Source organism: Solanum dulcamara, chromosome 7, assembly GCF_947179165.1.
Source record: "Solanum dulcamara chromosome 7, daSolDulc1.2, whole genome shotgun sequence".
In the NCBI taxonomy this organism is placed as follows: Eukaryota; Viridiplantae; Streptophyta; class Magnoliopsida; order Solanales; family Solanaceae; genus Solanum; species Solanum dulcamara.
Genome location: NC_077243.1, coordinates 13,793,576 through 13,821,332, shown reverse-complemented (window position 1 = coordinate 13,821,332; position 27,757 = coordinate 13,793,576). Strand labels below are relative to the sequence as shown.

Here is a 27,757-nt window from a genome sequence, read left to right as displayed (position 1 = left end):
AATTATATTTCTGTGAATAATACTTAAGTGTATATCAATGGTAAATGTGACACTCGATTAAGAACACAAATTCCACGCTTCTTCACGTCATTGCATTTAATTCATGAGTCACATTGATCTGTTAAGAGGATATTGAAATAAATATCCAACTTACAAGGAATCAAGATTCCTGTTTTAGTTTACAAGATTGCTAACAAATAAACCTTAAAGCTATGATTCACCACCCTAATCAACACAACCAAGCTTTGTTCAAACAAATAAATATAACCCCTTGGAGCAACAATACTAACAGGTAACCTGGTTAGAGTTTTCTTGCAATAAATTAGATACAGGGAATTGACATCCATATATTTTGGCCCTTTGGAACCGGAGGTAAAAGCAGAATTCAAGATCCCAGAGATCGAGCATGGTGATGACAAGGAGGTGTGACCAGATCATGGTGGCGTTATAACCATTAACATTTAAGCAAGCACTACAGAATGACATTGATGAGGATTTGTAACACAAGCTTAACCACTTTTTTCCATTTGTCTGGTATGCTCTTTGCACTAACCCCTGATGAAGGCTACAAAAAGTTAAGCAATTCTTTTGTAATCTTTTCTTGTCCGGGAAGTTGGTGGAATGTTTGGAAGAGGATTGCTACCTCTACGCCCTACAACAGCACAAAGGTTGTGGTTGGAAACATGTCAAAACCTATGCAATCAACTCTTAAGACTTTGATTTGAAAAATGAAATCATGAGCAAAAGAGAAACGTTTCGACTCTATAGGATGAAACCAAATACAAAAGGAGAAAAGAACCAAACCCAGAGAGAGAAGAGACTACTGAATCTTTACCCCATGATGCACCATTCCTTGCAGCAGAAAGTGGACTATCCGCGTTATAGCTAGAATGAGATGGCTGTGCCTTGGCATGAGTTTCATTGTAATGAACAGCTGTTGCTCTCCCCTGGTTAAATCGGTGAAGAGCTGGCTGTTGTCCCAAGCGGCTTGGAGAACTTTGTGCAAAATGAGGCATCAAATATGATGGATTAGCCATGTTATGCATATATCCACCATGCAGCTCATGACCTGAAGGAGGGCTTCCTACCTCTCCAGGTAAAAATGCTTGAGTTTGCCCAATAGGTCTAAATCATGCAAGAAATAGTGAAAAGAATGAAAACAAGAACTCAATTGCCCAAGCACGAGGGTGAAAGAAGATGAGGACAATTAAACAATTCAAGCAGTGCACATCCTAATAATCTCAATTTTCCTAATAAATAAATTTCCAGACATTATATCCTACAAATGTTAAGTTGGACCCACTAATACTTTTCAGTACAACCTTCTCTATCTAAAATAAAAAACTTAATACACGACTCTACATCTGAAAAAAGAAGGAAACAAAACTTGACAACTCTAATTTTCAGCACTTCACTGGAAAACTATGCAGAAGCAAACTAAGACATTTTAGGACGAGCAAGGAAGCAGAAAATCCATGACACTCCTAAGATTTGAAGCATGAAGTCGATCTCGAAGCATAAATTTCAACAACAAAATTATTTTTCAGCTATAATAGATACTAGATGCGAGTGCCTAGCAATCAGAGCCTCCACTGTCTTAGGGAAAACAAACAGAAGTTGAAATAAGACATGATGAGAGATAAACCAGATGTGTTTTGCCGCATAAAATAAGACTCTTAAGGAAAAAATGTATATAAAAAAAGAAAAGGGATGTGAGGACATGTAAGGGTATTCCTTCAGAAAAAGTTAGAATGAACTTACCTCTGAGACATACTGGGATTCAGATTAGAGATCTGGTTTGGTCTTCTCACTCCAGTAAATGGTTCTTGAGAGACCCCAGCATGACCAAGATGCACCCCCTTGGAGAATTCACTAGTTAAGTTGCTCATTTCTGAGCTATCTTCTTGCAGAAGCAGTTCTTCCCTGGTTGAATGAGAAGACAAAACCAAAAAGTTATTACATATCATATGAACTAGGGATTTACCCAATAATTTTACAAATTGAAAGAGTGCAATCCATGAAAGAAAACAAACGGCACAAGGCAAAAGAACTTCGTAAAAGAGACTTCAACTTAAACCAGTACAGAAAACAATTGTTTCTTCTTGTACTACACCTATTGAAAAGATAAAAAAAGGAAAACCTCGATAGTGAAGAGAATAAAATTGACAGGTTAGAGCCTAAGATGTCAAAAACATGGAAAGAGATAAAGTAAGGATACAGCTACCACCTTCTGTCAATTACTCATATGTATCAATTTTCAAAGAGAGGTCAGTTTCTTTTAAATAATGCATCCCCTTAATTTACCTATAATTGGGATCCCAATCGCCAGGATCAGGCAATGAGTTGTTTTCATCAGGTTTATCAAGAACACCCTGGGTTTTCTGGAATTGTGCATGCCCACCGAGCATTGATGAATGCACATTTGAGAAACCAACATTCGCACTGCTTGATCCTTGCTGTCTGGGGTTTGAGTTACTGTGTAGATGCATCAGAGAGCCACCAAAGACTGGAGAATTGACTTGGCTAGAGTTGTTGCCATCTGCAACCTGCCCTTGCCAGTGAGAGGATGATGATATTTCTTGAGACTGATAGCTACCTGGATATCCCCAACCTTTTCTTCTATTATACTGGCTACCTGCTGCCATCTTCCCTAAAGGTGATCCATGACAACTACCCCTCGATGGTGACGAAGGACCATAATTTCCTGGAGAACCAGCGGAGATCTGACTATACATGCTAGGAGGAGTAAATTGCGAAGGGCTCGTTCCAAGAGACATAGGAACAAAATTTCCTGGGCTGACACCAAGCCCATTTCCATGAGGAAGCTGCTTAAATCTCCTGGTGTCTGGACTGCTCCCAAGAATTGATACACCATTCTGTGCATAAAGATGCATCCCAGATGGACCCACAGGCGAATAAAATGCATGGAGATTACTGCTATCACCATAACTTCCATAACTACTGCCAAGCGCAGCACCATCGTGGTAACTGCCATGACTTCCTAGGCTACCATAGCTACCTACATGTGCATATTGCATAACCTGATAATGAGGGCTGCTCGGCACTGCAACTCGATTTCTGCCTGAAATCTGCATGACAATGCAAAATCTTTTGTTAACGTTACAGAAGATAACAAGTAGGCATATTTAATTGTGTCTATATACAGCAGTTTGCTCACATTAGGAGATAGACCAGCAGCAAACCAATGACCTCCAGCTGGGTGATGATCTACCTTAACATTCTGAGAAACAGGCTGTAAGAAACGAAAATAAGTCAGAAGATCAGATATGATTCCGTATACCCTCATCCTCTGAAAGCCTATTATCAAGAAAAGTGCATCAGTATATCTGAAGCAAAGTGAAGCGGACAATCAGAATTTAGAGAAACCAGCATGAAACTGTGAGCTTCAATTCATACATAAGCATAGAGAGGAAAAGCTCAGCTCGAGCAATCCAGGTCCTATTTCAAACTAGGATGAGAACAGGGCACAACAATGAAGTACACTAAAAAGAGAAATTTAGAATTCACGTTGCAATACAGTAATACACAGTTACTCCTACAAACTGGACTGACAAGCACATAAAATAGATATAACAACACTCAAGATCATATAGATAAAAAGACTCCTGGTAGCCCAAAAAAGGGATCCACTCACCAGTCGAGGTGTCTCCGGTGCAGGTCTATAAGGACATGTGAAAGGCTCCCCAGTCACAAAAGGATGCTTTGATGCCTACATCACAATATTTGAATCTCTTAAATTATGAAATCTGAAAAATTGACATAAGATGCTGAGGATGATTGTTAAATTTCTGTGTCTTGTCAGCGATCAACTTTGAGGAAAGTAACTTCCTCTCTATTCCTCAACTAATGGTGCTATATGGCGATATTTTGAACCACAGTTGCATACTTCATTATTCCTTTTTGTAGGAGCAAGATGCATGAGACTTCTCAAAATTGTGAAATTCAGTTACTTCCATACCCCTTTGATAGCTCATCATATAACCTAAGACTTCTATCATTGACCAATTTGCTTATTCTGTTTAATATAAAAAATAAAAAAGAATAAAGATGTTTAAAGAGGAAAAAAAAAAACTCCACGTCCAAGGAGGGGTTTCTGCAGACATTAGAAGAAATAACCTATTACAAAGCATTATATTTCATCTTCTTATACTTTGTCTACCTTTTGCCCTTAAGATAATTATTTGTCTTAAACCTATCTGACTAAAAATGACTCGTTTTCACCAAATAAAGGCCTTACTAAAAGTTCTTACTAATTATTCTTAAGACAGGTGCCCACCACAAGATTTCCAAAAGCATGATGACAAAGGAAATCACAGTAACAAGCCCAAGGAAAAACCTCCAGCAAAAACAATGACAGAGTACCAACTAGAGAGCATACAACTTCCTGTATTACAAATAAATGCATTCAAGTACCTGCTTTGAGAATGACAACTTTAATTGCAGCTGTGGTGCTCACTATCCCAGGAATTTACAATGCTATGATCAGAGGAAGGGTGGAATTATTGAGAGCTTATGTGAGAAAGATCAGAGTTCTCCGATTCAATAAAGTCGGCTGCTTTATTTAACCAACAATTAAGAATTGGTTTGCCCAACTTGTTGCATCAAGAACTAAATCACTCATTTTGAAATGACTTCACATTGTTCACAAATATTTATTTTCCATAAAAAAAAATTCCTTTTAATTTAATCCATAACAACACTTACATTGAACCCACATATGCTTGTAATCCCATCAAACTTGCACCTACCTTTATAAGTTGGCCTCACTCAATCAAAATTGGACTTTGATTTAATTCGTATTCCAATCAAGAACTTTATTTCTTAAAAGGTTCAGATACATTTCCTCTCAATGACTGATTTTGTCTCAAACATGAGAAAAAATTAAGTATAAAATCCTTTTCTTATGGTCAAAAGATGCTCCCAATGACAGTAGTTACAATGTGCTACAAACAACTACTTAAGAATATTAAAGAATTTTGACTTTGAAATTTGTGTTTGGTATGGAAGAAAACATTTTCCAGAAAATGTTTTTTAATTTTCCCATGTTTGGTTGGTCAAAACTTTTGGAGAACATTTTCTTAAGGAAAAACAAGCTCCTTAAAAATGAGGAAATGACTTCCCCTGTGAAAGTAAGGAAAACAAGTTTCATAAGTGGTTCCACTGCTACCAATCCTCCAACACACCTCATCCCACCCCCTATAGCTCCCACCTCCACCACCCCCAAACCCCTAGACCTAAACCGAACCCCCATAATGTTTGTTCTTATTATATACAAATGTTTTTGGGATAATATTTCTACTTACTTACCAAAAACCAGAAAATAAGTAAGAAAACCACTTATTTTTCCAGAAAACATTTTCCTTCATACCAAACACGCACTCATTCTGTTGCATTGTTTAACCACCAAAATTAATGATCATAGAGAAGTGAATACAGCATGATCAGGAAAGTTAATCCTCACCACAGATATCGTTCAACAGAAACTAGAAAGCAAATCATTTTCTACAAGTAAATACTAAGCAACCTGCACAGGTGACCATCGCTTAGCTGGATCAAACTCAACAAGCCCCCTCAAGAAATCTATTAGTGCTAATCGTATTTGATTCTCTGCAACAATAGTGTTTTGTCAAGCATCAGAAACTCTTCAGAAATAAGTAAACATCATCCACGAGTATGTATCTATATACTGTATAAGCCTTGAAAAGTAGGACTTTCAACCTTTAATAATCTCTTCCTCTCGCAAAATCTTCTTGTAAGGATATTTCCTGACGATGGCTTCAAGGTTCATATGATTGAAATATTCCTTCCCAATTACTGGCTTTTTTGACTCTCTCTGAAAGAGATGCAGTAGTATGTCATTAGCGGCCGACAATGAGCAAGCAATTCAAGACTATATTGCAATATGACTTGTCAAAGAAGCATTGATAACTGAGATAGCCATTCACAGAAGAAAAGAATCAATCTCTAGACAGTGCTACATTTCAATTAAACTATCAGAAATTTCAAGAGAGGTCGTTTGGTTGACCCTTCTGGGATATCAAACTATAATTGAGCTTAAAGATAGCATCCAGAACAAAATAAGCAGATAATGTATCTTCATTGGGTTAAAATGTTGCTATGGACCTCAAGGACAAGTAGCAATTACAGATTCTTCAAAGCAGATTACAAAAGTAAAAGCTCTTCCCCAGAAACTGGTTTCTTGTAAAGCTTTTTTCTGATAATAAGTTCCATTAAGTCGACAAATATCAGTTGCAAAGGTAGGATATCAGATGCTGAATTACTTCAATGATGTAAGCATTGCCAGATTCTAGAATGCTCACAAATGAAATAACTTGGAGCTGTTACACATGCAAAAAACACTATTGAAATTAGAAGGGAAGAGCTTAAAGTCAACAACGGCCATCCTCACAACTATCAAACTGAAAACAACTTGCATCTTTTCCACATTCAAGTCTTCATAGTTTTCTGGAGCTCCTACGATTCAAAATTATTTCATTACATGAATTATTGTCCAGGTGAAGACCAACCAAATGAAAGGTCTAAGAGAACTGGCCAAAAATGCTAGATGTATGAAAGGAACCAATATCTCAAAGGCTCTTCTCCATATTCAAATTCAAAAAAGAAAATAGCTGATGCCTTGATACAATGACATGCAATACGAGGAAGCCAAAGCAAAACATTCCACCTTCTGTGCATATTTCTCTTTGCATACCCTTTTTATTTATCCTTCCATGGGTAACTTTCTTTTTTGTGATTGTGAACCTTCTATAGCACTCTGCTCGACCTATTTTCTCCTCACCTAAATAGTGAAAAAGAAGGAACCATATCCATTTTTGTTTTTTTATAACTATGGTGTCCTTTCATCTTAGGCTAAAGATCACAACACTCAATAGCAACATAAGCACCAAAAATGATACGAAAGTTGGATCATCGCACCTAACTGCTTAAATCAAATTGACCTCAGTTCACATGGGTCAACTCACTCTTTCCTGCAGATAGTTGCGGTTCTTTTTGCAAAAAATTCCAGATTGTTTGACAAATAATTTCAATAGTAGCATCAGCAAGATCAATTTTTCATGCATTTCATGTCAGCAACTCAGGTAGTATTCATAAAGGTACTAGGGTCCAGCTACAGGTTTTGGTAAGGGGAAGTGCTGGACTGAAACAGTGAGAAGTCTCTATGATCTCATGCTAAATCTTTCTACAACCAATACAAGGGACCTGAACATCCAGTGATCTTTATATGGAATTCAGTACAATATTAAAAGCACTATCCAACAAAAAGAAACTGTAAGAATTCCCTGAGATGAAGAAAGAGTTTCCTCTCTATGAGAATGAAGAAAGAGTTTCCTCTCTATGTACTTCTCATTTAGGAATTTGCGAGTATGAAAAGATTCCTCTCAGCATGTCTGTCACAATTTCTACTAGTAAGTAGTACCCATTATTGAAACATAATTGTTATCACTTAAGCTAGAAAAAAGTAAGCCCTACAGAGATGTCAGTAAACCTGAGTCACATATATAATTGTCCTCTTATATAAATGTGCGTGTGTGCCTATATATTACAATGATGGTACCGGGACCAGCTTGCCCATACTCTTGACTATTCCACCGGGTATCTATTACCTTCCAAAAGACTGAAACTGGGTAACTCTACCTTCAAGATTTAGGAGATGGGGAGAATTCACCTAACATTTCACCCACCTCATTGACCGTCAAGACATATCCTTTGAGCTAGATTGGTGTCTTATAATCCCATTCCTTATTTTTTATTATGCTTATAACACGTATCCCACAAGCCAAAGCTAAACAAGGAAGTTTCATGGTTATTGAAGAACATTTCTCCTTTTAACATATTAAGTTCATTGGAATCACTTAGCGGCATCATATATAGTGTTCAAAATAGTCCACCTCAAAGTAACACACGGTTGACCACTACCAGTCAGGTTTTGAGCTCAATACTTATAGTTCCAGACTAAAATAAGTAAAATTGTGTGACTACTACATCTAAAGGCCTAAACTATTAAAAGGGACTGGTATTTTCGCTCCCTTTCTTTTTTGAGAAGGTAACAACTGTTTTATATATCCAAAAAAGACTGCACAAACTTGAAGCAGTCAAGGTTAATTACAAAATGCTAAAGATCAGTCTCCTATTCCTTAGATTCTCAAAGTTCCTATAACATCTACAAAGGATTCATGATCTTCCATGTATTCTAATTTACACCAAAAATTAAACAAAGCTAAGCACTTCATCTTCATATCTGGGTGGAGCTACATTTATCTTCAAAGCATCTTAGAGTTCTTTTCCTTCCACACTGTCCACCAAATACAAGTAGGGACAATTTTCCATCTATCCTTTTGTAAAGCTACGCTACAATAACTGTTCCAATTTTCTAGAGTCTCCAGAATACTTCCAGGCATTTCGCTCCTTTTCTAGTTATGTTGAATGTTAGACATTGTTCTTACTCAACTGACAAGAATGGTGATGACTGTGACTCTTTCATTAGCTGCCACCAAACACTTTAACCTGCTAGAAACCTTCATGCGCACAACATTGCAGCAATGGAAGTAAGGATGCTGGTCAAAAGTTTCATAACCCAGCATCAGATAAACTGAGACTTCGGGTTCCATCCACCCAGCTTCTGATTTGTTCATTCAGGTAATTTAGCTCATATATAGTGCTTCTTATATTGTTTGATTTGTTCATTCAGGTAATTTAGCTCATATATAGTGCTTCTTACATTGTTTCAAGGGCATATTTCTGAATCTTGACCATTTCAATTTTAGCTTTACAAACCGAATTTCCAGGTAAGTTGGTGACAATGAAATGGAGACCTCCTAGACTTACAGAGCAAACATTGGATTGAACTTTCGTATGATCCCATAAAAGCAAAATTGCTGAAAGATTTCTAATCAACGAACTCTAATCAGTCAGAAGCAGTAAGGATTCTATTAATACAATCCAAACATTTACTGAGTGCAGAAAAGTCAGCAAAAGAAACTGATCTCCATCTACTCCCACATATGCTCCCCAGATATAGGATACCGGATGAATATAATCAAAAAGAAAATCAACGATCTTTCCAGCAAAACAACTACTTAGTAACCAAACTCAAAATACCAAAATTAGATCACCTCACAACTTTCTGCAAAAAGCAGAACTTACAAAATTAATAAAAACCATTACACTGGAATTCCATTAAGGGCAACAAGCTTCTGTGGTTGCACTTGCGTTGAATTTGTTTCTCATAGTATTGGTTACTGATGGGACCATTCTTTCTTTTGAAGTACTGAGTATCAAAGACACTGCAGCTGCTTCTTTTCAGGAGGAGATAGTACCTCTAAATGGCAATATAGAATCTATTAAGGCCTAATCATGTGCACACTAGTCTTAGGCTAGTCAAGAAGAAACTGACATGCTTCTGAATATAGAGAGGCCTTTTACATTTACAAACAAGGTAATTTTGTCCCTCGTGATAGAATTAGACGTCGTTCAAAGAATGGTCATTTGTCTAAGAAGAAGTTGAAAAGGCATTAACTAGGATAGCTTCTTTCTTTGATAAGGTAAATAATGCTATTAATAATGGGAAAATCTCTGGTATATAAACAGTCTACCAAAAATTAACTAGGATACCTTATTGAAGAGCACCACTCATTATCATGTGTATTTACATGGGTGTAATAACATGAGTGTGAGCAACATTCACTCATAAAAGGTTGGGAAGTCATGGCTATGCATCTACCAATAGTAATAAGAGGTTGTTTTTCAGAAAGGTAAAATCAACAGTAATAACTACTTAAAACACGTGAAGGTGCCACATATTACGATGTAATGCACAAAATTCTACGCTTGTTTCTTCTCATTAATGTTCTTCCTCTATTTTGGTATTTTAGATATTTCAGGTGCAAAAGAACTTTTCCCAAGTCCTGGCTACAATTTAATTCCCAAAAAACAACACAAAAGAAATTGAACTTTCACTAGTTTTGAGTTTCATTGACTTACAGCTTCATATTCTTCTTCTGTCAAAGCCTGATAAACACTAGATCTGCTCATAGGACCAGGCCCACACTCTTCTTGATTAATGCTCCCAACAAACTTGAAGAACTTGCTGGTATTTTTGGCATCCTTCAGTATGTAATCAGGGGGTTGCCCCCTGCACAAAAAATTAAATTGTATTCAACTAAGCTACTGGAGTTGATACATGAAAACCTAAATATATTGTAACATAATGAACAGAACAGCAAGCCAAAATGTTTCCTTCATAAACAAACCATGACCGAATCAACTAGACAACTAGCATGGAAGATATAACTTTACAAAGAAAATAAAGGCATCAACTCGCCGAGCAACTGCACTGCTGGTCAAGGAAAGAGTGTAGACAAGAATCTTAACCGGTTAGGGATTAAGGGCTTGGTGTACAAGGTTCAAGAAGATAACAAAACCTCGCGACACCTTCTCTGATGATTATGTAAGCTAACATGTTTCAGATCCCACAATGGAGTCGTGTGCAAGGAAAACTTGTGAAAGATCCTACCTGTATCTACTTGGCTTTCTAGTGTAGAGCATCTTCACCAACTTAAGTGATCTCCAAAAATGACCTATTAGAAACAGGAGCATTCCCTTCAAATAAGACATTCCTAAGAATCTATCTGAAATTTACCCACCATTATTTTAGTATTTAGGTCTGATTCTTTTGAATATGACAGCAGCACTACCTAGCTGTCAGTTACTACGAATTGCAAAATACCTTGCAACGGGATCAACTTTCTTTTTCTTTTTTTCTTATTTAGGCTATCTTGCCAGTCTTCAATCAGTAATATTTTTCTACTCATAAGTCCACTAATAATGAGCACACCTTGACCAGCTCTCTCTGTATAACCCATCACATGCTCTCCCCTATCAGGATGAGTGGTTTAATCTTTTCGACAGAAATCTTACTGTAACACCTCGTACCTTCGGACTAAGGTTTGACCCATTGAATATGAGTAACTAGACTCAAACCAAAGGGATATGGGCATACTGGTGATTTAAGGTCTAAGGAAGGCTCTAGCACAAAGTTGAATTGGAAGCTACGCTACACATTAAAATTTCAATTGAGCTCGCATAAGGTCCAACTTCAAACAAGAACCTCTCTAGAATTATAAAGTGTTGATTGGTGAATTATGTACAATTAAAGTTCTTCGAATCTAGTTTCCGAAGGATCAAACCGTTTGCCAATTCGAGCTTTATACAAGAAGTTACGTACATTTTAAAAAGAGCTGACAGAGGTGCTCGTCAACGGACTCGCAAAGCTAGCAGGCTATGTCCCAAGGAAACCTTGCTTGCGGCGAGGCAGCAAAGTGAGGCCAAAAGCGCGTGCGGGCACAGGCAAGGAGGTCCACGATGCTGGGCATTCAAAGCATACTCCATGGAGTGCAATATCTGAAGCCTTTTTAAGCATGTCTTTCTAAAAACAATTCATTCATTCTCTTAAGTTTCCAAACCCTAGTTCAATTATCCTCTCTTCTCCTCTTCCTCCCACGTCAAGGTAAGCTTCTTCCATGAATTTCTACGCGTTTCTAATGATTTCTTATGGTGTCTAAGGAATATTCTACACTATAATCTTTGGGTTTTCAAGAAAACTCATATCAAGATTCAAGAAAGGAATTTTTGAATTCTTCTTCAAAGAGAGAGTTCTTCAAGTATTTTGGAGTGTTTAAGGTATGTAAGGCTATTCTCTACGTGCAGGAACACCTTTGTTCTTTCCCACGATTACGTTTCCATGATTTCGAATGCCTCCTATGAACAAGTTAGGGTTAGAACAAAACCCTTGATTCTTGATAAAGTCCAAGAACCCTCCACGAAAGTGTTCCATCCCTATAATTTTTTCTATCTGATGAGTTCTCACAAGTTCGTCCATGAAATTTTTAGTAATTATGAGAAAATTTTTACCTTGAAAATTAAGCTTGATGATTTCTAACTATATGATCTTGATGATTTTGAACTACTAGACCTCTCTCAAGAAATTGGACTTTAAATACTATGACATATTTTTCTTGAACATGAACTATAACATGTTTTTCTTGATTATGAGTTATGATATGCAAGTTATGGTGCACAAAGTGCAAAACTTAAAAATTTGAGCCCTCGGGCTAATCTATGAACATGAAAACTTAAGGGAGTAAATGGTTAACCATAAGGCATAAGTCCAAACGATGAACACCTAAGAATACGTTTGCCGATGTAGGTTAAGGATCATACCGTTGGTTCAGGCAACTCTTCTATGTGCCCCTGATACGGGCTATTATGGATCCTCACGACATGTAATCATGTCTCACACCCGACAAGGTGTGAGATGACTTAGCTGATCGGGAAGAGATCAGACTCTATGAGCTCACATGGTGGTTTATGTCGGTTAATGAACTCCCATAACGAACTAAGGCATGACTAAGAACCTAAATGTCAAAACATGTTGGTGACTCTTGATTCCCCTGATCCTTCCATGTTGTGTCTATAATGTTGTTGGCCATCTTGTTTCTTTATTTATATGGACGTTTATGATTCATTCTGCCATTTTACATACTGTATTATTCCATATGTACTTACGTCCCTTGGCCGAGGGCACTGCATCTTTTAATGGGATAATTACGCCACATGGCCATTCGGCAAAAGTAATTATCAAAAAAAATGGTCGTTCGCTATATAGGCATGTATAGTCAGTGTATATTTCATGTATAGTCAAGTTATATCCAGTTTTTGAGTGTATCATAATATATATTCAGTGAATAGCTCATGTATAAGTAATCTATATTGTATAGTCAATGTATACTTTCTATGACTTTTGGCAAGCTATATTGTATAGTCACTGTATATTTCCTGTGATTTTGGCTATTTTTTATGTACATAAAACATGGCTATAACAACAACAATAACAACCCAGTGTAATCCCACAACGTTGGGTCTGGAGAGGGTAAATTGTACGCAGACCTTACTCCTACCAAGGTAGGATGGCTGTTTCCGGGAGACCCTCACCTCAATAAAGCATAAAAAGACGTTAGATAGGCTAAGAAGTGAAGAGGTCAATAAGTTCAAAGCGACATAATAAGGCAAATAATAGGGGCGCTACAAATAAAATAGAGTAATCAAAGTATGGAAAGTACGGAAAGTACGGAAAGTAATAGAAAATAGCAGACATCAGAGAACAAGAAATTATAGTGTGCTAAAGCGTCTACTAATACGATAGACTACCGTGACTATGTACTAGCCTTCTACCCTAATGTGGGTCCTCCACACCCTTCTATCTAAGGTCATGTCCTCAGTCAACTGCAGCTGCGCCAACATAAAACATGGCTATATTTGTTGTAAACTAATTAGTTTAATGTACATATTTGAAATTGTCCCTCTTTTAATTGATGCAGACTCAAGTATGCATACACAAGATCGAACAGCACGCTAGGCTCTACATTCTCTGCTTTTGGTGAGCCCCCTCTCTATTCACAGGGGCTTAGTCTCGAGTTTTAGTAGTTATGATAGATTGCTTGAGGTATGTCGGGTGGCTGTCAGTTATGTTAAGAGGCTTCATAAATAGATAGACAATCAGTATGCAGTCATGTCATGTACTCAGTTTTGACCTTCATGTCGTTTTACAATATAACACATGCAGTATTCTACTTTACAAGATTTATTTCCTCAAATGTTTTATATCATGTTTTCCGCTAATGTCTAGATGTGTGCTCTATGATTTATGTCATGTTATGGGTACGCTCAGGCCAGAAAATGGCATCAGGTGTCGGTGCGTAGGCTCGGGGTGTGTCACTTACCATCTTTTTACTAGGTACATAAAATCACCAAGACAAGGTAACTACTATAGTTTCCCACAGGGTCAGGTACTCAAAATCAGCTATAGAGTATCCAAGTTTTGATACCCTAACAGTAAAATTCCTTATTAGAAAACTAACTGTAAAAACAATAAAGCTAAGACAAAAAAAACATTAAGTTGGAAGGCAGATAAGCCAAGACCTTCACAAACTGAATATATAAAATTTATGAATGTAATGGAAACAAATTGTAAGATGAAATAGGAGATCTCTAAGGCATGGGAAAGAAGCTTACCCAAGTATTTTAATCATTCTCCTCAGAAGATCAAATTCTGAAGCTCCTGGGAACAGCGGAAGTCCTAGAAATAATTCAGCAACTATGCAACCAAATGACCACATGTCAATAGCAGTGGTATATCTGAGAAAGGATTAAGGTATAGTACAATACATAACAAATCCTATGACACGGTACAATACTATATGGAAATAAAATGTGAACTCCCGGCATTTGTGATTGTCCCAGTATGGTAAAAGACTGCAAAAAATAGAACTTCACATGGCTGGTGGCTCGCGAACAGTGCCTAACTCAAGATAACCTTCAGAGAAGAGGAGCAATCATTTGTAGGGGATGTGCACTATGTGAGAGACACAATGAGGATGCCAATCATCTTTTTATTCACTGCACATACACTAGATAGATATGGGATTTTGTTCTGAACACTGCCAGGATTAACCGGACAATGCCAAGGATGACAAGAGAACTGCTCCAATGCTGGTACTCAAAAGGTTTGGGTAAGACAAAGATGAAAACATGGAAAACTCTCCCTTCGACAGTATGATGGACCATTTGGAAGGAAAGGAATGCAAGGATTTTAGAAAGCAACCCAGAATCAGTAGTTAGTACCAAGTACAGGTGTTTATCCCAACTTTTTTTGGTGTAACAAGGGAATTGCATTTTGCAAATGATATACAGACCATGATAGATTTTTTTTAGCTCATTATACAATATGTAATGGAGCTATCCCTTTTAAATTCCCCACAGCACCTTCTGGTTGCTGGACTTTTGATACAATACCTTTTTAACAATTAAAAAAAATACTTTTGATGCCCTTACTGCGAACAAAAACTGCTCGCTTTGAACATCGTAGCAAAATTTCCAAAACCGATGAACTTCATAGTTGCAGAAGGTTAAGGGAAGACATGGACTTACCTTGATCTGAAAAAGGCATAATACATAAACGTGCCCTTTAACTTGGCTTCAGCTGACATCTATACTCTCCAACTTTGGGTGGGGCACAAGTAGGCACTTAAACTAGTAAACAAGTAGACACATGAGTCCTATGTGGCGTCCTATGAGACAATCCGCATCCTACGTGGCATCCTACGTGTATTATGCCACATAGGACGTGTGTCTCCATTTGTTCAACTCTATACAAGTTAAGTGTCTCCTTATGTACACTCAAAGTTGAATGGCATAGATTCCAGCTGAACCCAAGTTAAAGGTCACATTTATGTATTATGCCTTTGAAAAAAAATGAAATGCTTCTCCTATCAATTTTATCTAATTAGAGAATGTCCACCTGATTGTTTGTGATTCTGCTGGCAAAATATGAGAGACTTAGCACATTTAAGACAAAGGACGGAAAGCATTCAAATCACATTGCCACAAGAAGCTGAATGAAAAACTTTTCACTATTAACTGAAAGCCAATGGAAGTTACTACAAAAAATTCCCCACACAACGACACATGCAGTCAAATTCTGGTGCAGCCTCCTGCAGACACTTTCATAAGAAAACCATGAACAGAGAAATAGGATCTAACAAATAACTCAAGGATACTGATATCCAAGGAGGACTTCAGGTGACCGATAGTACCGACTCTGCATAAGAAGATATTGGTAAATTAAGAGATGTTAGAGCAATCGCGTAAACTTCAATAGAAAGAAGCAACAATCACCTGGATATAAGAGTAAACAGTACGATCCTCCATGCATGCTGACCCAAAGTCTATAATTTTTACTTCAGCTGGCTTCACACTGACAAGATGCAAGAAACTAAGTAAAATGAAAAGTTAGTGAAGCAAAATGATATCGCCAACCTTGGTATCAGAGAAGCTTGCCTAGTGCATAAAAGAATGTTCTCAGGCTTCAGATCACAGTGAATTATACCAGCATCTTTCATTAGTGCTAATCCACGCAATATCTATACACAACGGAAGGCAAACTTATTATAAACTTTATCACACAGACAGACGTGGTCCTCATCAGAAGTTGTACGTTCAAACCAGCAACCAGTTACCTGCTTCGAGAACAACTGGACAATGCTCAAAGACAATCCTCTAAAATGGTTCAACTTTATAAGCTCATAGCTGGAAAAATAGGAAATTTAAATCAATCAGAATGTTGAAGTCCGTAATAGATTGCAGATAATCACGCGAAACATTTTAAAATGCTGCTTCTCCTGCAACTTACAGATTTGTGTCAAGCAGTTCAAAAGCAATGCACAAGTGACGTCGATATACAAAGTAATCGTAAATCCGGACAATATGGTGCTTATCATCAGGATCATACTTCTTATTTAACTGGAAAAAGAAAAAGAAAGGGAGCTAATGATATCCGCAACAACTTTACTGACAGCACTGAAAAGACAAAACAAGCTGAGTGATCTTTACTGTTGTCAGGATAGAAACTTCAACAAGTGCTTGTTGATAATACGCTGGTTGATTCTTGATGACCTTAACAGCAAGAAATGCATTTGATTCTTCAACCCAGCACTTAGCAACCTGACCAAAAGTTCCATGGCCAAGCATATCCTTGACTACATACCTGCATACAGTGAAAACAGTACAAAATTAGTCCAATTTGTGACAAGTGAGAGGATTTACAGGGAAACTATGACTATAATGAACTACGTAGGTTTGAAAGAATACAACTTTAGTGATCATCAAATTGTTTCATGGAAAAAATTATACAAATGACTGCCCTCTGACTATAAAAGAACTTCAGACATATCACACAGTAACACATTTACTCATGACTAATGAGAGAAGCATGCACATTCATGTCGTTACGCAAATCAAATATTTTATTTTCTCACTTATGTAATCTAAATCTTGGAGAATTATTCAGATACATTTCTTCTTTTACTTTTTCAGGCAGGTTAATCCTGCAAAGGCAAAGCAATGTCACATAAATAAAGTGCACTTGACCAGAAAGTACATAAAGCCTACAGCAAAGAAGTATACAACTGCTATAATGAGACAACTACTAGCAAAATATTCTGATTTACCCAAACTGGAGACTTTTGCAGGGGAAAATATAGAAAGAATCCCTCCTCTCTAAAGGTCTTGCATATCAACCCTCGCAAAGGGCAATTAGGACCCAAAAATACATGATAGGAAATTGTGCAACAGGGAAGAGATAACCAACCTTCTCTTTGTGTCCAAATTGGCCAACTCAAGATTGACAGAAAGAATGAGGTCTGAGTTTGCATTATCGTGGCCATCATTCAACACACCAACCGATGGGGACGTCAGGAATCTCTTTGGATTCAATTCTTCAGAGTAAGTGAATTGAGGATTGCAGATGCGGTATGTCTCAACGATATCTTTAGTTAACCTTGCCACCAACTGCAGTTTTGAGATCATGGTGTGATAAAAAACACTTTATTAATAATTAGGCTTAGATTCCAGGGGCTTCATTAAAAACTATAAATAAATAATGATAGAGCAAAATTGCAAAGATGCCGAATAATCGTCATAAGTTCACAAACTAGATGTATTTGAAATTCAGATGTAAAAAAGAGCAAAGGTGGAATTATAAAGTTGGAGAACATAGAGCGATCAAGTGACCATGTAATCTGTATATCACTCAACTGAAATGGAGACACCGAAATGCAATAAATGAAATATTTTACACGACGTCATTATTGAAGAAAGAAGCTAGTATCACCCGATTCAATTATTATGTGGCGTAGATTGATTGGACACAAAGTTTTAAGAAATACAAAGAGCCTTTTGGAACTTGTGGTCTTAAACATGTCATAAGATTATATAGCTATAAAGCATGCATTAAGGAGAAAATGAGACACTTAAAATTAATTGTTTCAAGAAAAGAAAGATGACATTCTTTTTCGAATAGATTATAAGGAAATAGTGCCACATAAAATGGAACGTAGGAGTACTTATCTAAGTTTTTCAAACCCAAGTAAAAAAACTTGGGATAAAAATAATGGCTTGCATTTTCTCTTCATCAATTATTGCAAACCTAATTCCGGATTAAACAACCTAAAATCTAAGTATAAAACACTACAACGTTGACCCAACATGTACTTGTGATCAAAGTTGCCTAAAACATTTTGATAAAGTAAAAAATAACTAGCTTAAGATACATGTGATGGGTATTTAGTTGAAGTACACTATAATAATAACTTAATAAATAGCTCTATTTAAATTAAATAACCAGTATGATAATAGTGATGATATCCAACATCATTTCAGAGGAGAAGTGGGGAATTTATAAATAGAGCCATGGAACTGAAACACTCATAAACATATGCCAAGGTAAAGTCCTTTGTCATGCGAAGTCTAACCAGTCATCCTCCATACTCTCCCGAAAAGCAAAACATTTTCCTTTTTCCTAACTTCGAACCCCCCACCCCAAATCTCTGAAAGTTAAGGTGCGCAATCATATCCCATTAACAAAAAAACTAAACCCTACATCTTGTCTACCTTACTCATTTGCTTCACTAAGATTGCCTTACTTCACATAGGTCGCTCTTCTATCGCAAATTTCGAAAGCAATTTCTCTTACAATGTACTGTTAAAGATTTTCAATCTTTAAATGGTGCAGCCATCCTGCTATCCCCTCGAGGAATAGCTATCGTATTCCTGCATATAAGGTGGAGCTTTTTATCACTATTTGTGTTATCATAGGAATCGCTTGATATGATTCTCTTCTCCCTTCTGAAAGAGATAATGTTTTTTTCAACCATTATATTCTTCTTTCGAGTTTCTAGATAATTGCCTAATAAAGTTTATCATCCTTATATTCCTCCTGACACCCAAATACTTCACTTGGAGTTCAACAACCTTACACTCTCCTGTCTCAACAACACGGTTTTACATTGTGCATACTCCACCAGATCACCTCAAACTTCCATGCGTTAGTTCAGGGTTGTTGGTCACCACATTAAATAAAACCAGGAACCAAAAGCTTGGAGTTGTCTCACTTTTTTTTAATAATTGTGGTGTCCCAACAAGCTTGCGTGCATCTCGACTAATTCCATGGGGCACCTACTACCTCCAACCAGAACAGGGTCCAGATAACTCTATTCACCAAGGCTTGGACAGATGAAAATAAATCACCTAGTGATTTGCCTCAATTGGGAATTGAACCTGAGACCGCATGGTTCTCAACCCACTTCATTGACCACTAGGTCACACCCTTAGGTGTTGGAGTTGTCTCACTTAATCACAAACAAATAAGCAGATCTGATAATACACTCCCTCTCTTAGCCCCCTAATACGCTTCTGCCATTCTGTGCTATCCCCTCCCCTCAGACTATTAAGGAAAAGCAAGGCAAGGAAACCTTAGTATGCACGAGACAAGCATATGACACCAATCAAAAGTACTCTTTCGAAATCAGGCGAGTCAAAGGTCAAGAGCTCAATCAAAACTAGTTCCACTTTCCTCTCAGCCTGCCTGCTATCCGGTGAAACTGTTAGACGAAAAAAACTTGTCTTTCCTGTAGAGGGTGACCCACTGAAGTCTTCTTACTTGGAATAGAGCTATTACAAGCCAAAAACAAATAGAATAACATTCACCATTATGGAACATATAATTGTGGAAAGGCATGATGTACTAATTTTCTCCATTTATCACGATCATACACCTTGCCAATATCCAGTTTCGACGTGAATGTTGCCCTCGGAGTTGGCAAATAGAACCATGATATCCCTTTAGAGTGGAAAGATCATCCTACTTATCGGCTTCCATTGAAGATACACACCGGGGGCCACCTCCTTGATCACCACCACAATTTGTCTAAGCTGGTTGGCAACCCAAATCAAGCCTACTCAAAAATCTTCTAATATAATGATCTTTAGCATATCCATTTTATCTCTAATAATGGTTCTGAGTTTACTTGCACACATCTATTATGAGTATCACACTCCAGCAAGATCTTTAGTGTTTATGGTAGTCTTTTGCTTACCACTGTTTGTCTCCCCGAGGCCTCATAACAGCCTATCAATTTATTTCATTATTTCTTGCTCTTGCTAGTAATGATGCTCCACATGAATAGAAGTGTAGAAAGCAGTGTTCTAATGAGGACTCTATCATATTTATTGACATTCATTTGTAATCTTTCTCCAACGCTTCATGCCGCTAAAACTATTAGAAACCACCATGGGGCACATTGCAATTTGTTCCCAAAGATGTCCTCCATTTTACATCTCCCCACCATCACTTTCCCTTTGCTTGCAGTGATGTAGCATCGAAAATCACCTAACCTCCTCGCTACCAAAAATCTGCACGATAACCTCAACAACAACAATCCAGTTTCTACAAAGCGTCTCAATGCATCCAAAAAGGAGGTGACTAACCAAGTTGGGAGATTTCAGTTCCTATAAAGTTATATCTGAAAAAGTCTTTTTCCTACCAAGGTGAAATGTTTCATGTGGTTGGTGCTAAAGAGAGCTTGCCTTACGGCTTACACAAGAAGTGCTACAGGAGAACCGAATGAAATTGGTGTTAAGGTGCTTTCTCTATATCAAAACAGAGGAAACAAACAAGCATTTGTTCCTACATTGCAACCTCACTACTCAACTGTGGACACTTTTCCGCAACCTCACCAACACTATGTGGATCATGCCTGAACATACAGCTGACTTGCCAAGCTGCTGGATCATAAGGGAAGGAAATAAAAACCAAAAGGGATGGTGGAGGATTATCCCATCTTGCATCTGGTGAACTGTGTGGAAGGAGAGAAATGGTAGATGCTTTGAAAACAGATCCAATTCCATTCAAAAAGTTAAATGGAAATGCATTGTATCTCTATGTTTTTGGCGCAAACTGAAGTGTATAGAGGATATAGATCAACTTGTAAATTTGATAGGAACTTTGTAACTTTTTGGAGGTTGCCAGCATAGCATACCCTTAATGCTGAGGAATACAACTTAGCGGTTTCAAAAAAAAAAGATGTTGTAGACTATATTTTTCCTTAAAGTTCAGTGATAGGTATTTCTTCTGCGATTTTACCAACAAAAAGAAGTTTCTCATGTGATAATAGTGTAAAAATATCCATGACATTCAAGGAACGATTGTAAATCACTTACAAAGTCAAAAATTCAAAATAAGGAATCAAATATGGAGTATCCTCCACTAAACTCTATAAATTGGAAAGAGACTTCAATGTTTAGTGTCCAAACTCACTCCAAAATTATGTTAATACGGCAACAAGCTTGATTTTGAATTCAGCTTGGAATAAGCTCATTTGTGTTCCCTTTATTTTTAATCAGTTGTGGAGGACAAACTTAAATACACTTTAGTTGTGTCTTTCTGAGTTTACTAGGGTGCAAAAGCTTCCTAAAGTTCTTTATACATACATACTTATCATTATTGATGCCAAGGAGCTAATGCAAAATATTGAGTGACCTTATAGAGTTTTAGTGTTTGCATTATAATCATCTAAGGAGGGGCAACAACTTCTTTATTATTCCTTCTTTTGTTTGGTTTCCTTTTAAGGGTCTGGCTAAACTTCTTGATGCGTATCTCAGTCAAGAAATTTTTCGTTTTACCCATCCGAAAAAGAAAATGTTAATGATCAACTCTTATCAATAGTGTTCTGGATACTTAACAGCCTATGTTATCTCCATTTCCCCTGCTATTTGGGTGAAAAGAGATTGGACAAATTCAGAAAGGACTTCTATGGCAAGGTAGTAGAGAAAAGGAAAGCTTATCATTAATGAAACGTAACACCGACATTGCTAGTGGAAAAAAGGGAGAACAAGGATAAAACAATTTTCTTTATAATTTAACTTAGTCAAGTAACATTCTTTGATGTGCATCCAGAGGATGCTGATAGTTAGGAATGGCTATTCAACAATTGTGAAACTAAAACAAAAGTTTGCTAATGACATGGTTGTGGAGATTTAGGGGGTGTTTGGATTGTCTTTTAAGCTAAAAGCTAAAAGCTAAAAGCCATAACCCATAAGTTGATCATACCCAACTTTTGGCTTTTAGCTTATTTTTGTACTTTTTTGGCCTAAAAGTAGGTGCTTCAAAGCACTTTTTGTCTTTCCCAAACACCTCCAAAAATAAAAAAGAGCTTAAAAGTCAAAAGCTACTTAAAATAAGCCAATCCAAACACCCACTTAATAAGGAATAAGAAGCCCTTTGGGGGAAAGGGATTATAACCAAATACAGCATGTTGGATGATCAGTGCACAAATAGGGTAGACTGCTCCTCACAGGATGGGGGTTAAAGGCATATCATATAGTAATGGCCTTTTACTCCAGAAAGGATAAGTCAGAAATTGACAATTGCAGAAAGACTCCTTATGGAATGACCAGTGGATTGTCACTCTCCCTTTGGGGATCTATTGAATCTAAAAGTAGGAAATGCAGAAATGATAGGATCAGGAATAGAAAAATCAGAAGAAATTTCAACGATTGGGAGATGGACACCCTGAAACATAACTCTGAAGCTAACCATATGGTATGGACAACACAGAAAAAGGGATATTTCCAACCAAACATGCTACATTTCATTGACAACTGGGACATTGGGACATTTTAGAAAAATACCTAGCCATGGAAATTAATCCAGAAACTAATGCACCTGAAAAATGTGGCTTGTTTTGCTTGATTGAGGTCTCACAAGGTATGCCTCACACAGGATTAGTTTGAGAAAGGAGGTGATCAGACTTTGCATTCAGAAAAGGGCCGAACAACAACGAAAAGAATCTGAAATACCATATGAGCCTGCATTTGGTAGACATTATCAAGAGAAAGAAACTAGTAATGTTTTGAAGAAGAAGCTGAACCTACTTTATTAGATGAGTACGAAGAAGCTGATTCCATAATGAAGATCAAACTCAACTGTATACCACTGCTTTCTTCATGGTGTAGATAGGGGGATGTAAAATAGGCTGAATCCTTGTAGATTTCAATATTTCTCTACAGTGCTAAAGAAAGTATACTTTTGGGATGGTTTTTTTTTATAGAGTATACTTTTGACATGTTATTCATGCTAAGTAACCATCTTGCTGTTGTTTTTTCCTGAAAATATACTTTGCATGACCGATAAAATTTTGGCTTTAAGAGGAGAATCATCGAACTTCGAATCGTGCGCCACTATTCTCAGAAATTTCTTAGTTATCAAGAAAAATGGCTTTAGTAACAACAACAATAACAATAACAATAACAACCCAGTGTAATCCACAACGTTGGGTCTGGAGAGGGTAAATTGTACGCAGACCTTACTCCTACCAAGGTAGGATGGCTGTTTCCGGGAGACCCTCACCTCAATAAAGCATAAAAAGACGTTAGATAGGCTAAGAAGTGAAGAGGTCAATAAGTTCAAATCGATATGATAAGGCAAATAATAGGGGCGCTACAAATAAAATAGAGTAATCAAAGTATGGAAAGTACAGAAAGTACGGAAAGTAATAGATAATAGCAGACATCAGAGAACAAAAAATTATAGTGTGCTAAAGCGTCTACTAATACGATAGACTACCGTGACTATGTACTAGCCTTCTACCCTAATGTGGGTCCTCCACACCCTCCTATCTAAGGTCATGTCCTCAGTCAACTGCAGCTGCGCCAACATAAAACATGGCTATATTTGTTGTAAACTAATTAGTTTAATGTACGAAGGGGAGCCTTGGAGTAACTGGTAAAGTTGCTGCCATGTGACCAAGAGGTCACGGGTTCAAGCCTTGGAAACAGCCTTTGGCAGAAATGCAAGGTAAGGCTGCGTACAATAGACCCTTGTGGTCGGGCCCTTCCCCGGACCCTGCGCATAGCGAGAGCTTAAGTGCACCGGGCTGCCCTTTTTTTTTAATTAGTTTAATGTACATATTTGAAATTGTCCCTCTTTTAATTGATGCAGACTCAAGTATGCATACACAAGATCGAACAGCATGCTAGGCTCTACATTCTCTGCTTTTGGTGAGCCCCCTCTCTATTCACAGGGGCTTAGTCTCGAGTTTTAGTAGTTATGATAGATTGCTTGAGGTATGTCGGGTGGCTGTCAGTTATGTTAAGAGGCTTCATAAATAGATAGACAATCAGTATGCAGTCATGTCATGTACTCAGTTTTGACCTTCATGTCGTTTTACAATATAACACATGCAGTATTCTACTTTACAAGATTTATTTCCTCAAATGTTTTATATCATGTTTTCCGCTAATGTCTAGATGTGTGCTCTATGATTTATGTCATGTTATGGGTACGCTCAGGCCAGAAAATGGCATCAGGTGTCGGTGCGTAGGCTCGGGGTGTGTCACTTACCATCTTTTTACTAGGTACATAAAATCACCAAGACAAGGTAACTACTATAGTTTCCCACAGGGTCAGGTACTCAAAATCAGCTATAGAGTATCCAAGTTTTGATACCCTAACAGTAAAATTCCTTATTAGAAAACTAACTGTAAAAACAATAAAGCTAAGACAAAAAAAACATTAAGTTGGAAGGCAGATAAGCCAAGACCTTCACAAACTGAATATATAAAATTTATGAATGTAATGGAAACAAATTGTAAGATGAAATAGGAGATCTCTAAGGCATGGGAAAGAAGCTTACCCAAGTATTTTAATCATTCTCCTCAGAAGATCAAATTCTGAAGCTCCTGGGAACAGCGGAAGTCCTAGTAAGTGTTTTAAAATTGGATCTCATTATCCAACCAGCTCTCAGATTCCAATCTAAATATAAAATTGCATTTACTTCTTAAATAGTTATAACAGACTCTTTGATAACGGAAGTTAACAGACCGTTAAAAGTGACACTAAGGGATTGTTTGCCTGGAATAAAACTCCATGTGGCCACACCGGGCTTTCACAAATCAGTCTCTCTTAAATCAGTTTTTCTTATGAACACGGAGGGAGAACTTATCGACGACAAAAAAGACAAGATTCCCACTGGGACGATTCTATTTGGTCAAATATCTAGGGACAAACTCCTATGTTTTCATTACGGTATTTCTGAACAAGTTCCTGGATTACACAACAAGAAAGCTTCCTGTCAATCCAATAATGTTGGAAAAAGAATTAGACTTACTCTGGTCAAGAGGGCTTATTATATATTTCAGAAGTTGTGACTTTGGTCAGGAAAAGGAATAGGAAATAAATAGATCTTCAGCTCAGAATTGGACTTTTTGTAGATGGAACTTCAGACTTCTGAATAGGCTTGAGAAAGCCTAGCCAAAGGTGCCTAATAGCCTAGCACATGTGATTGTGAATCAGACCTTGACTTAGAAACCACCTTTATTCATACCTTGCTACAACTATAGTTCCACATAAACTACACACTTTTTGCATCAATGACCATGTCTAATTCATTTATTCTTTAAATTGACAACCTCCTTCCATATTTGTGCATCTTCTAATCCAGACCTCCAGTTATCATTAGCTGGATTCAGAGTAGACAATAGATCAAGTTCCAATCCCATTTATCATGAACCAATCAATGAGAACATCGTCTTCCAGCATGTTTATGTTCCCTATTAAAATTGACATTTCAATACTTTTGCTCTTTGGCTTTGGTCTACTGATAAGAGCACATCGCATGTGGGTTAGGTCCATGTCACACGCTCGAACTCCTCCACCAACAAAGGCCTGGTATTTGAGTGGAGAAAGATAGAGGAGCAGCCACATTTTTCACCGAGTCTCGAACCAAGTGCTATTGCCCTCAGGAATTTCCTAGTTATAAGAAAGTCCTTTAGATAGAAAAGACCAAACACAAGGCACAAAACCAGATGCAGTATGGCAAGTGGACCTCAAGAGCAAAGTCTGCTTCTTTTCTTGAGATGTTTACACTGCCTGTGAAACTAGCTCCTTAAATTTCCTCACATTGATTCTACAGCAACAGAGTGCTGCCTATGCCACTAAGAGAGAGGATACTTCCTTTTTTGGAACATGTTAAGGCTTTACGCGAGGAAACCAAATATTGTGAGGTTATCCTTCTAACTTAACTGCTTAAGGAATTAACCCCAAGCAAAATTGCTCTACAAGAAAGATACTAGTAACAACGAACACGAGTTTCCCTGTTTGCACAGTCATCTTTTGTCGAAAGAAGGGGCTACCTCGATAAGCATGTTCCAATTGATTCTATTATTAAACATTGGATTTATCATGTTAGTTCCTGATATATTCTTTTTAGCCATGTGAAGAAAAAAAATCTACACAAATGCTGCACACTTTTTCTTTCTTTTCGTGAGGAGGAGAGGGTTACAATACGACAACCCCTTAAAGGGCATTTTATGGGAGTAGAGACACTCTCAACTCATTAATCATAATTAGAAGCAAGCTGTGGGAACAAGAGTCAGAGCATCACTTCCATTACTATACGGCTACAAATTCCAGTCTAAAGAGTAAATACAGCAGACATTCCATTGAAATAGTCGTAAGCCTTATTGCTGATGCCCGCAAAACACATTAACCCATACTCACCCCTCCTTAGAGATGATATGGCATACAGTTATCATCCCTTCATCAAGGACAATGTTGTGGATTAAACTAGCCATGTAGTGGACTCCTAACTCTCAGAGATACAGCTTCAGCTATCAGCTTTTAAATTTGGCCCATAAGACAAATTGACCAATATTCCTAGCAATATAATCTATGATTGCAGCCCCGCCCAGGTGCACTCCCAATATCTAGATTGACCTGCTTCAAATAGGTTCCTTTCTTTTTTCATTTTTGACCCAAGGCTGAAGAAAACAGACAGAATAAACAGGACTGCTTCGGACTGTCATACGATGAGCTTTATGATAAACATTCAACTCCAATTACTACTGATTCTCTACAGATACAGAAAATCATACTTCCAGTGACTCATTGATTCTAAAACTCAAAATTCAGCAGACAATAATGAACAAAATCTTATGTCACCCTCATCGAGAAAGGCCCAAATGCAAAGTGGAATAAAGTAAACAGTATTGGAAAGAAGCACTTACAGGTCTTCTAACAACTACCCGCAAACTGTGGGGGTTAGCATTTGCCTGGACAACAGGCAAATAAGGACCAAAGACTCGCTGGCTGGGACGCCATGATGGCGCTGCTGAGGCAGCAGCAGAAGGTGATGATGATGATGATGATAAGGTTCCCTCTGCTGCCAACTCCGAGGAATCAACGGCCTTAGAGCTAGTACTAGCCTCATCCATGAACGCACCTCCGCTTAATAACTATTAGTATTACAACTTACAACAGAAACAAAAAATCTAAAGCAAGGGCATCATCGAATCAAATAGAACCCTCATGTAACGCATTAATCTTCCGGTAAACACGAGGAATTTCACCAGAAGATTCTAATCCCATCCTCATTCACTCAGTTTTCCTCAACAATCAATCAAACCATGATCTTTATCATCAACAGATCCATCCCTCAAGATTTTCAACTCATTCCTCCACGGAGATTTACTCAAATCGATTTTCCCCCTTTTCCGTAAAAATCTTGTCTTTATCAAAAAGACGATTGATACAAAAGAAGACGGCACGGAGGGTATCGGCGGTGACAAATTGATCGAAGTATTGAGTGTAATCAATGAAGAAAAATGGCAATTGACGGAGTTTTTTGAGTGAATCTGAGGTTGAAGAAGTATCAATTTGGAGAGGAGAGGCAGCCACCGTCGCTGAAGTTTGCTCCAGATGGGATTTTTCAGTTTTGTTTTCTTTTGTTTTTTCGATGTGGGCAAAAACCCGCTGTGTCACAGCAAT

General features: G+C 37.5%; 1 protein-coding gene across 4 annotated transcripts; it reads right to left on the bottom strand.

Moving 5' to 3' along the window:
* Positions 1–57: 57 nt before the first annotated feature.
* On the bottom strand, positions 58–27,757 carry LOC129895958 (dual specificity protein kinase YAK1 homolog). 4 transcript variants are annotated; one of them, XM_055971750.1, is made up of 18 exons: positions 26,998–27,757; positions 17,246–17,445; positions 16,489–16,642; positions 16,289–16,398; positions 16,116–16,185; positions 15,916–16,019; positions 15,775–15,871; positions 15,657–15,697; positions 14,113–14,235; positions 10,024–10,174; positions 5,740–5,854; positions 5,546–5,628; positions 3,656–3,730; positions 3,179–3,253; positions 2,305–3,089; positions 1,762–1,923; positions 836–1,125; positions 58–652 (listed from the first exon to the last, which is right to left on the bottom strand). In XM_055971750.1, the coding sequence occupies exons 1-18, from the start codon at positions 27,202–27,204 to the stop codon at positions 576–578; spliced, it is 2,919 nt and encodes a 972-aa protein (XP_055827725.1). In that variant the 5' UTR covers positions 27,205–27,757; the 3' UTR covers positions 58–575. The 4 variants fall into 4 exon arrangements, with proteins under 4 accessions (XP_055827725.1, XP_055827728.1, XP_055827726.1 ...); XM_055971753.1 differs by having other exon boundaries at positions 836–996; XM_055971751.1 differs by having other exon boundaries at positions 15,775–15,853.